The sequence below is a fragment of the Macaca nemestrina genome, chromosome 1, assembly GCF_043159975.1.
Source record: "Macaca nemestrina isolate mMacNem1 chromosome 1, mMacNem.hap1, whole genome shotgun sequence".
NCBI classification, from domain to species: Eukaryota; Metazoa; Chordata; class Mammalia; order Primates; family Cercopithecidae; genus Macaca; species Macaca nemestrina.
In genome coordinates, this window is record NC_092125.1 from 167607942 (window position 1) to 167620430 (window position 12489).

Sequence of the window (12489 nt, forward strand, 5' to 3'; positions counted from 1 at the left end):
TGCATCTGCAATATCATAGAATACAATATAGGAAGCAAGTTATAGTAACTATACTAACAGAAACGGAGCACAGCTATTGAGAGATGAATGGAGAAGGATGCTTGCAGAGTAAGTATCAACAAAGCTTCCTTTCTGGTTCCTTCATATCAAGCTAAAGGAAAAGTGCTCAAAGAATAAAGAGCAGGAAACAAACCATATTCATTCTTTATTTTCTTCAACAAGTATATGTTAAATGACTGTCTTTCTTGTATGTTCTCAGGATACTGAAAACAAGACAGAATCGCTGCACTCATTCAATTTAGCAGCCATGGCAGATGATGGAAAGATAAGACAATATAACACATAAGCATGTCTATAGTGTATTTTCAGGTAATAATAAGTACCAAAGAGACAAGGAACTAGAAGGTGAAAGGGTGCTATTTTAGATAGGGAGGTCAGCAAAGGCCTCTCTGGATAGTGATACCTGGAGATAGTAGAATCCTGAATGGACATAAGAGGAAACCATGTTAACATCCAGGTACTTTTCTTCCAGGCAGAAGAAAACCAAGTGCAAAGGCTGGAAGTGGATACAGGCTTTGTTTGCTGAACAACAGAAAGAAGGTTCACAGGGCTGGAGAACAGGAGAGAAGGTTGGAAGCAGCTCGGGGCCAGAAAATATTACCTGAAAACCATGGTAAGCATTTGAGATTTTTTCTAAGAAATCACTTAAATGCTTCTAGCATAATGTTGCAAGTGCATTGGCAGTGATGTTAGAGAAGGAAGCACTATAAACATCCAAGGAGAAAAACTGAGAGATAACAAAACAGAAAGGAATGGAAAGAGAACGCAAGTGGGATTTAGCAAAATGGGTTTAGCCTTTAGAAGAAAGGCAGCTGGCAAGCTTGCTGGGCCACCTTCCGGCATGTGTCCTGGGGGTTGTCACCATTACTTTGCAAAGCCCTTTTTACAGTAAGTATTTTAAAAATTCAATATATTGAAGACTTGAGGACACTAAAAGGCCAGGAAAACACTATTTATAGATGTACTGATAAAATGCTTGCTCCGATTAAAGCAACAGACTCGGGCTATGAGGCATAGATTTCTACTGCCATTTGATTCAGATTGTGGACTAAGATAATGCCTGCTCTTTTTTTTAACCCACTAGGAGTCTGCACTTAAAGCAAAATACAAAGCACCTCTAGTAAATTAGGACTGAGCTAATAGGGTTTTCCTCAGATGCACACATCCTCCTATGCACCTTTGCTGATTGTTTGATGCATGTAGGGGTATTGTACCAGCTAGTACTATCTACAGCATCATGGTGTAAGTGATAAATCAAGAGACACCAAGTTCACATGCTTTCCTCCCAGTTTCCAAAAACCATAATTTGTTAAGTCATAAAGCAAGTCATATGCATGGTTTTCAATGTTATGGGATATACAAAATAAGTAGAAGTCATTATCTCTCAAATGCACACTGTCCCTTTTCCCTTTACCTTTAAGCTACTTGTCCTCTAATCCATTCTCCGCCTGACCTGCAAAGTACCTTTCCAAAATAAAAATAATATATGGCAATCCCTTTCTCATAACCTGTCATGGCTCCCCACTGAGGGTGGATGGGCTAAAGCCCCAAGTCTTGTTCATGATATTGGAAGCCCTAGCAAATGGCTCCAACCTGCTGGCACAGTCTTACTTCCTAGCTTTCCCACCTTGCATCCTTAGGCTGAAACCCCAGTGAACCATGTGTACTTTCACTCATGCTCAGAGTCAAATCCCAACTCAGCTGTTTATTTTTGTGTAAACTTGGATAAATTACTTGTCCTCTCTGACCTTTATTCCTTTACCTATAAAATGAAAATAATATAATAGTATATAACTCATGGGGTTTTTATGTGCTTAAATGAGTAAATACATTTTGAACTAATATCCAACACATTATGTAAGTGCTAAATATATTAGAGCTATTATTGTTATCATTTGTTAACAGGATTTCCTAATTATTGCTCCCTTGCCCAAAAAATACCTTTCCTGCCCACTTTTCTCCTAGAAAACTCCTATTCATTTGTCACAACCCCACGCAAATGTCATCTCTTCTCTAAACTTACCTTAACACATTGACTCACTGTCTAGTGGTAGTTATTTCTTCTGTGCTCTCATGACAAGTTGAACAACACGCTTCAGTAGCATTATTCCCACACCACTGATTAATTATTATTGCATAAGTTTGTCTTCCAGCTAGTATAGGAGTTCTTTGAAGACAAGGGGTCTTTCTCATTGTGTGTCTCCTAAGCCCAGATCAGAGCCTGGTGCACAGTAGACTCTAAACAAATGTTTTGTTCAAACAAATGTTGAATCAATAAATATGTAAAGACAGACATCTCAAAAAATTTCCAATATTACCAGGAAAGAATTCAAGGCAATTGATCAATATTACAAGCACAGATTCAGTAGAGTTAGCTAACAAACTAGGACTAAGTTGCGTAATACAGCAAGCACATCTGCAGTTCTGAGAAAGGTCAATCATCTGCCATATTCACTGTTTTTTTTCCTATTCTCCACTTAATCCAGTGTTGTCTTGCCAAATATAAGTCCCTTTAGAGTACTAACTATGGCTTTAAAAACTTTTATATTCAAATATTAGATACACAAGTAAAGACTTCACGAACCTTTGTTAAAATGAGAAAAGATTTCCAAGATATATGTAAAACTAAATGAGAAAAAGGAATACAAGCCTCTTTTCTCCTACTAACTTCTAATTACAAAAATATTGTTTCCTGTGTGCAAGTATGGACAGACAGATAAAGGATAGTGCTCACCAATACAAGAAGAGAGCTCCAGAAAGGAGCAGCAATGCAGCGGGGCAGGGGGCGCAGAGCGGGAGTTGGCAGTGGGGAGGACGGTAGTTGGGGGTGTGGTGGGCCCAGGATATATTCAAGACCATTGCTTTCTTCAGAGAGCATCATGTTGCTAATGATGAAAGAGAACTGATGACTGAGGTTGGGACATCAACAAAGAAGGGTAGGTTATAAAAGCTGGACACTGTGTGACAAGTACCAGGCAAGCACAGGCAGGCCATACAGGCCAGGCAGGATAACACTGTGCTCCAGAAGTTAGCATCCCTGATGTGGGATTGGGGATAAAGAGTATGTTACCTTAGAACTCTGGCAGTAATTTTCTGATTCAGTAATTCTGAAGTTTCCACTGACACTTTGCAACTTATTACATGTTTCATATGTATATTTTCTCATATCATCTAACAAAGAGTGTGGTATCCACTTTTGGGTCTCAAAATTCAAAGAAAATTTTTGAAATTTGAGATGGTGGTTCAGAGTCAAAATAATGACTAATGGAGTATAAACACCTATAAGAAGCTAAAGCAATTCAAAATAATTTTGATATCTGCAATAGGCAATATTGAAAGGATCATGAATTTGGAGTATACTTATATTCCAAATGAAACTTATATGAGATAACATATGCAGACATTCTAGTAAAAAACTTAAAATATAGTAGGTGTTGGAATACATGTGGGTTGAATCAGATTTTTTTTCTCTTCTTGCTCACAGCAGTGCTCAATTACATATGTTGAGTGAATGAAAAAGAAAACGCTGGCACCAGTTAATAATGATCTTCAGATTCATGCAGGCTCTTACGCATCTTTTTTATTAATAATATCCACTGAGGGGAAAACATATTATACATAATATATAAATAATACAGATAAATCATCACAAATAGTTTTCTAGTACCTGGACTATAAAGTAGTAAGATTGTATACTAAGTGAGGTTTTAGAATTATTTTCTCTAGAGTCTTAAAAGTAGGGCAGATTCCCATATGTTAAAGATGGAGTAATTGTGGTCCTGCCCAAGGGTAAAAGGAAGCAATGAGATAATCATCCAAATTCCTTCCAGATTTAGGATTTTGTAAATACTCTGATTGGTGACAACACATTGAATATCCACATTTCCTCAGATATTTTTAAATAGCCCAGAGTCAGAATTTCATAAATATTTCTTAAATCTTCTGCCATTAGTCCACAGTTCATAACTTGGGTTTTTAAAGCCAGAACTACACATCCATCTGACTGAAATATGAAATCTACAAATAAAAACTGTTTAGTGGGTTTGCATATAAACTGCATCCTCTGCATTGTTTAGCTTCATCATGAAAATTACTTTAATTTCAACGCTGGAATCAAAACAATCCAATCTTCTTAAAAGAAGCCTACTGTCTACTGTAAAGTAATAACATGTTTTTAGAGACTTCTAAGTGCATATCTTGGAATTTCTAACTTAAGTGCGTGGTTTGGAAAATACCAATCGTTGATCGTGAAAGGCTGGTTACATTTCACTATGACAGAGGCAAAAGTAAAGTACTTATGCTCTTATTTCCTCATGTAACCATTTCATCTAATGTAAAAAAAGCACATGAAATTTCTTGAAAATTCAAGAAAGAAAAGTTTATTATACTCACAATTCTTAGAGACAGGAGATATGGCAGCCCATACAGAGCCACGCATATTCATTGGAAAGACATTAGGGTGCTCAAGAGACAAAGAAGTGAAGCAAGGGGAAAGCATGAAGCTTTCGGCCAGAGCCTTTATTGGGGTTCCCCTGGGAAAGGCAAAATTTTTAAGATTTGAAAAAGTCATGAAAATATGTAAGATATATGTCTATTTTCCAGAAAGAGATTTTCATTGCATGTTGTATGAAAATAAATTTGAAAAATGTTAAGTATATATTCAGATAAAACAATAGAAATCAATATAAATAAAGACTTAGTCATGAGCTGAAAACAAACTGTGAAACAGTTTTACTAAGAAACATCAGAAGGGGAATGTGTGAGTTGAAAGTAAAAAGGGTGAAAATGAATCATAGTCATAACTAAAGTTATTTTACAAGTTTAATGATTAATGAATTATTTTAACCTATATTATACAGCATTATATCAAAGTCCTATGTTTTCTTTTTTGGCAATTGTAAAATTTTGTTTTAACTCAACTAAAAGAATATCATCTTATTAGCATAGGTAACTTCAGATACCATTTAATTGTTCCTTTTGCAACTTGCTGCAAGAAAATTTGTATAATGCATGAGTAAAACTAGCTCTTTAATCATTTTAAAATTGGGGTTTTTGGAAAAGTAAAAACTCCAGTTTTTATAGCTCTATGTTCTTAGCACATCAAAAATCTATTATAAGAAAAAGAAAGGTCACACTATTGTGTTCAGAACCAAAACTCTACATTAAGAAAAATATTACTGAGGGTTTAAGAAGACATATCATTATCTAAAAATTAGCTATCTAAAATTAAATATCCTTTTGGTTAAAATAGTGACAATATTAACTCAAGTAAGAAAAGATGTGCATCTATTATGTATTTTCTATATATATTATTTTCATAACTAATTAAGCATATGTTTATATACCTTCCCTATTTAGTTATACTACTTAGCAAACTATAAGAAAATACATATATGTTAGGGGTGGGATAAAGCACAAAAGAGAGGACTTCTTCAAGTCAGTACATCCTTATACATAAACCTTGCCTTTCTACAAATGCTACCATCATTGGTAGGCTTTGAAAGACTAACCACGTGTATTTTGCAAATAAGAGATTACAATTAAACGACATGATTTAATACATCAAGAAGATCACCAAAGAAATTCTGCAATAAAGCCATTATATGGACAGTCCATTGTCATAAAGCAAGAACAAGCACAACATATATTCCAGGCAAACTATGTGTTGGCTAAACATGTGGTATCTATCAAAGGCAAGCTATATCTTTCTAGGCATAACTTTAATTTGCCAATGCATTATACAGTAGATTAAGCAGACAAGCATTTTAGATAAGTAGAAAATAATTCAAGTGAGTATTAATTTTTAAAAATCAGATCTCCTCAATTTATAATGTTGATTGGCAATCCAGCATGTAGTCACAAAATCACTGTGTTAGAATTGCCTTTAAGATGTACATGCTCCCTTTATTGCTATGGTCTCTGCTAGAAAAAACCAAGGTACAGCTACTTAATTTTTAAAGGTACGTTAATCTGAAAGAAAATATATCCTCCAAAGAAATCTGAAGTGGCCTGGCTCTTACAGTAAAAGTGATTTAATTTCATTGTGTTTTATCCTTACATTTCATCATTATACTGTTTAAGGACATTACCCTACTATATTTACATACCTTGTAAACATATGTATTAAAGGTGGCAGGCTCAGAGCAAGTTTTATAGAGGGTTCTTGAATTTATTTGCTGGGTATTCCAAAAACATCTATAAATTTTAAGTTCTATTTTTTTTTAAAGAGGCTCTTAAAAATAACAGCATTTTGGAATCATATATTAAAGTAACTAATCATGCAATTTCAGAAGTGAGGACTTAGTTTTCCCTTTCCTTAAGTAATGTAAAGATAAGTCAATAAATCAAAAACTCACTGGTTTATACGCTATAAACATGGTGGTCCAACAAATTAAGTTAGACTTTATACCTTATCTTAAAGATAAGTTAGAACTAAGATTAAAATACTTATTCATGTCCCAAAATTATTTTTTAAAATCACTAACAATCACAGAACAAAAAAGTCACCTACCACCTCAACAGATATGAAGCAAAAAACTGACTTTAAAAATTCATTTATTACTCGACTTACCTAGAATTAGCTATGTATTCTGATAAGCAGTAATTTTAAAGACTGCAGTTAAAAGCATATTTTATCTGGAAATAGCTAGTAGCACAATGACAATTTAGCACACAGTGCATTTATGTATTCTTCAGCTAACCTGGTCTCCATTCATTTCACACTTGTGGTATGTATTAGGAACAAAACTCAAATGTTTCATTTTCTACACTGCTAATCACTGGTGCTAATGCAAGAATCTGAAAAGCACTGTAGATACCTCCAAGTCTCATCTTACCATGTATGAGCCACAGTGAAGCGACGACGCTGCCGAATGCTTTTATTCACCAGCAACTTTCTGAAAAAGCATGGTGAGTTCCTTGGTGAACTGCGTGGAGAAATTTTAGGAGATGTAGGTCTGTTTCCTGGCAATCTCGGAAGCTCAAGTTCTAAATGCATTTGCTCCTTGAAAGTCTTTATGCAAACCTCAGGTTCAGAAGCAGTAAGTTCCTTTGAAGAATCTTTTGCTGTCATGTCTTGTAAGGAGTGCTAGCTTTCACCATCCAAAACAAAAATCTCAAACATAGCAGAGACACTGCTGCAGGTTAGAAGACTGGTAAGTCTGCAAACTACTTCCAGTTTAATTTACGAAGCTGGGACTCCAATGTATGAGCGTCTTAGAGCAAGAGCAGCATACTCGAAGAATAGCAAGTCAGGCTGTCACAAGGAGCTTTATCAGGCTGGCTTTGCCTCTGAAAATGCGCCAAAGTGCTTCCAATGTCAGTAGCCTCCTTGTGGATGAGGTTTGTCTGCAAGCTACACACTGACACTCACTGAATTCATTCAGCTGAATATATCAACTCATGAAATATTCATAAGGGCTTTTGATAAATCCTTTACATGTATTTTTTTAAAAAAATATCTTATCAAACAAGCTGCATTCACTAATGGATAGTAAGCAAAACCTAGTCACTTGTTTTGTTTGCACAAAGAGCAGACCCAGAATCCGTCCAGCATGTGTAATGTTTAAAGTCTTCATTCAGAATTATCTTGCTCTGTAATGCACACAACAGTAACTCCACCTACCAAACGCTATTGGCTCAGGATTATTTAAACAATTGCACTCTGTTTCCCCCTTAACAACACCCTTCATCGCTTTAGATTTCCACAAAATTTGTGAGGCTAACTGTCTTCATCACAGTAAAAACTGATTAAATCCGGAATTGTCAAAAAAAGCTAGCTAAAATAGCCTTCTGAATTCCATTTTTGAATGAAAGAGCTGATTTGCTGAAGTTTTTTTTCCCCTCCCTTCTCCAGAAGATCCAAAACAGCATCAATATAAAAAATGTCAGTGAACAGGAAAACATTGGATTTGGTTCATTCCCCCAAGGAATTTAATGTCCAATATTTATTACAATAAACATTACCCCCATTCTTCTGTTTAAGCTCATTGTTCATGGGTTGCCAACAGCAGCCACTCTATGTTAGATGAACAGACACTTTGACAGCAAAGCTCACAAAACTGGAATGAAGGTAACAACCAGGAAAAATGAACACTCTCAGTTAAAGTGCAGAGTCCAAAGTCAAGCACTATGCTTGTGTTTGTGTGTGTGCAGGGAAGTGTACAAGATACTGTATGCTTGCATGTGGGCATATACATTTGAGAGTGCGTGTGCTCTTTGTTCACAAAGAATCCAAGTAAGACTTATGGGCAGAGGAGTCCAAAAAATGCCTCAAGTCCAAAAGTAGATCACTGTAACCTGACATCTAGATACATATTGGAATACAGCTTCTATACTTTAAAAGGCACATGGGGAAGTAGAAAGGAAATAGTGGTGCTTGAAGTTTCTTGATGTTATGAAAAGTCTATACCAGCAATGATTGTCACAAGGGCCAGCTTGATCTCAAATAAGTTTGACAAAGCAGAACTAGGGCTCATCAGCAAGAGTGACAGAAAAGACATGATTCCCGGTGAGACTTCAGTGAAAAAGGGAGACATTGAATTCTCCCACTACGATGTGAAGTCTTCTACCCTTATAAAATCATTTGGGCTGAGTGCAGTGGCTCATGCCTGTAATCCCAACACTTTGGGAGGCCACGGCAGGTGAATCAGTTGAGGCCAGGAGTTTGAGACTAGTCTGGCCAACATGGTGAAACCCTGTCTCTCCTAAAAAAAAAATACAAAAATTAGCCGGGTGCGATGGCACACACCTGTAATCTTAGTTACTCAGGAGGATGAGGCATAAGAATCACTTGAACCAAGCAGGCGGAGGTTGCAGTGAGCCAAGATCACGCCACTGCACTCCAGCCTTGGTGACAGAGTGAGTCTTTGTCTCAAAAAAAAAAAAAAATCATTAATCTGTGTCAGATATTCTGGCTAAAATGTACTAAATATCTAAAGGGCTAAATAAGAGCAGACTAACTCCTACGTGTAGGAACAAGTAAGACCCATGCCAGCCCTTGGGAAAGTGGTTCAAACACAATAGGAAGGGTTTAAATTACTAGTTTACAGGTACTCCTCTGGAAAGCACAACAACATTTCAATAATTAACTAAAATATATTATGAACAAAAACAAAGTCATGGAATTTTAGACTTGCACTGAATCCTAGTAATCACCTTGTTCAGCTCCTCATTCCAATGACAAGGTAACAGAGCTAAAGAATTTAAGCAACTTGCCTAAAGTCATATTAGCTGCTGATACTAGAGCTAAAACTAAAACCCAGGTTTTTAAATTCCCAATGGAATGATCTTTAACTCAATTACAAAATTGTAATTTTCTTCAAGTTGGCTCTAATGCATTTTTTAATATCTAAAGATATTTTAACTGCCCTATTTGAGAAGACAAACTATTAGTAATGTCACAGGAGAAAATATGGCTATAAGCTACCTAATATTTGCTGAATTATGAAAACAAAGCTGGGACTTTCCTCCAGCAATAATATGATTTAAAACTGGGACATGAAAATATGTGATTTTTCCATTATTCATAGTGATTTATTAGCAAAAAGTAAAATAGCAATTTGAAGTTACAAAAAGATACTTCTCAGATTTACTTTTCAAAACTGCCAAAATATAGTAAGAATTTTAGGAATTTCTTTCTAAAAATATTACAACAAATTTCACAACCTAGATATAGCCGTATGTGAACTGTTGTTTATTTAGATAAAGAAATGTTGACATAAACTTACCTAAAGCAGTAGAATAGTGCAATTATAATTACTTTCCATTTCTTATTGCCAAATTATGTGCCATTGTGTGGCATTCTACATTACTTTTTTCACTTTAGCTATTATGACAGCCAAGTTCCCAAATAAAGAAATTTTGAGAATCATCGTAAGAAGTGAAGTTCACAAAAATATGCAAAGTCTGTTAATTCTACCTACTCTAGAAAAAAAAAAAAAAGGAATACCAAAGAGAGCCAATTGAAATATAAAACTTAAAAGATAATCGGACTTTTTGAAAGTCTGAATTACTTATTTCTGAAAAAAAAAAAAGTTTAAGGCAAATGCATGAAAGTTTGTTTTTAGAGCAAAACTGCCAAAAAAAAAAAAAAAAAAAAAAAAAAAGGAGACGCTTTGCCAAATGTTGAAAACAAAGATGAGTCTACAAGGTAGGAAATAGGTAATGCTATCTAAGAAAAAGTAAATATAAGTACAGTTAAAACAAATCCTATGCTACATTTCAGCAAAGAATACTATTTGAGAGAGACAGCCAGGAGAACAGGAGAAAAAGCAAATAGAGTCTATGTGCCCTGTCAAGTGCCTAGGAAGAAACTAATGAATAAACTGAAAACCTTCCTGTTCATGTATAACCCTTAGTTCTTGGCACCTCAGAAGGAGAAATGAGTAATTCCCAATTAATTTATCAATGTACAGATACTTGGGAATTATTTGAGAATTCCAATTAAAGGTACGTCTCAGGTTTATTTATTTTTTTTATAACTCAATAACATTTTATTTTATTTTATTTTATTTATTTTTTAGACAGAGTCTTGCTGTGTCACCCAGGCTGGAGTGCATTGGCTCTGTCTAGGCTCACTGCAACCTCTGCCTCCGGGTTCAAGCAATTCTCCTACCTCCTGAGTAGCCGAGATTACAGGCGCCCGCCACGATGCCTGGCTAATTTTTTGTATTCTTAGTAGCGACAGGTTTCACGATGTTGGCCAGGCTGGTCTCAAACTCCTGGCCTCAAGTAATCCACCTGCCTCAGCCTCCCAAATTACTGAGAATACAGGCGCAAGCCACCGTGCCCACTCTGTCTCAGTTTCAAATGATGAAATTTCTGATATCCATATCCTGTCAAAGCAATAAGAATCAATAATTTATCATAATAAATATGATTAAAGGATTTGAATATAGTTATATAGTCAATAACAATTAAATAATATATTATTATTGTAAACATTGTGGAAAAAATTGAAACATTTTGATTTTCATTGAATTGAAAAGAAAGGTCAATTAATTACAGTCAAAAGTATTATAAATTTATAGTGACACTATGATAGCTTTGTTTTAAAATGTTTTTAAAACTCAAAATCCTTGCAATACAATTATTTTGGATGAAAATAATTACATTATTTTTATACTCAATATCCTTCAAAGTTTAAAAGTTGACCCGAAATAAATTTGCTATGAGTGACCACTTTTCAACCATTATCTGGCCAGGGCAATCAGGCAGGAGAAAGAAATAAAGGGTATTCAATTAGGAAAAGAGGAAGACAAATGGTCCCTGTTTGCAGATGACATCATTGTATATTTAGAAAACCCCATCATCTCAGCCCCAAATCTCAAGCTGATAAGCAACTTCAGCAAAGTCTCAGGATACAAAATCAATGTGCTAAAATCACAAGCATTCTTTTACACCAATCACAAGAGCCAAATCATGAGTGAAGTCACATTCACAACTGCTTCAAAGAGAATAAAATACCTAGAAATCCAACTTACAAGGGATGTGAAGGACCTCTTCAAGGAGAATTACAAACCACTGCTCAACAAAATAAGAGGACACAAACAAATGGAAGAACATTTCATGCTCATGGATAGGAAGAATCAATATGAAAATGGCCATACCGCCCAAGGTAATTTATAGATGCCATCACCATCAAGCTACCAATGACTTTCTTCACAGAATTGGAAAAACTACTTTAAAGTTCATATGGAACCAAAAAAGACCCACATTGCCAAGTCAATCCTCAACCAAAAGAACAAAGATGGAGACATCATGTTACCTGACTTCAAACTATACTACAAGGCTACAGTAACCAAAACAGCATGGTACTGGTACCAAAACAGAGATATAGACCAATGGAACTGAACAGAGCCCTCAGAAATAATACCACATATCTACAACCATCTGATCTTTGACAAACCTGACAAAAACAAGCAATGGGGAAAGGATTCCCTATTTAATAAATGGTGCTGGGAAAGATGGCTAGCCATATGTAGAAAGCTGAAACTGGATCCCTTCCTTACATCTTACACAAAAATTAATTCAAGATGGATTAAAGACTTAAATGTTAGACTTAAAACCATAAAAGCCCTAGAAGAAAATCTAGGCAATATCATTCAGGACATAGGCATGGGCAAGGACTTCATGTCTAAAACACCAAAAGCAATGGCATCAAAAGCCAAAATGACTAATGGGATCTAATTAAACTAAAGAGCTTCTGCACATCAAAAGAAACTACCATCAGAGTGAACAGGCAACCTACAGAATGGGAGAAAAATTTTGCAATCTACCCATCCGACAAAGGGCTAACATCCAGAATCTACAAAGAACTCAAACAAATTTACAAGAAAAAACAAACAACCCCATCAAAAAGTGTGTGAAGGATATGAACAGACACTTCTCAAAAGAAGACATTTATGCAGCCAACAGACACATGAAAAA

At 35.4% G+C, this 12489-nt stretch overlaps 1 protein-coding gene across 4 annotated transcripts in view; it reads right to left on the reverse strand.

Annotated features, from left to right (window-relative positions):
- The window catches only part of LOC105498452 (phosphodiesterase 4B), a 585501-nt gene that overhangs the window by 358726 nt on the left and 214286 nt on the right, over positions 1-12489 (reverse strand). The window contains exon 1 of one of the 4 annotated variants that reach the window (XM_011770589.2): positions 6897-7607. The exons of 2 other annotated variants lie outside the window; for them this stretch is intronic. In XM_011770589.2, the coding sequence (XP_011768891.1) occupies positions 6897-7132 (236 nt within the window). In that variant the 5' untranslated portion in view covers positions 7133-7607. Of the gene's footprint in view, positions 1-6896; positions 7608-12489 lie in introns of those variants that run through there. One more of the 4 variants, XM_011770590.2, reaches the window with a different exon arrangement.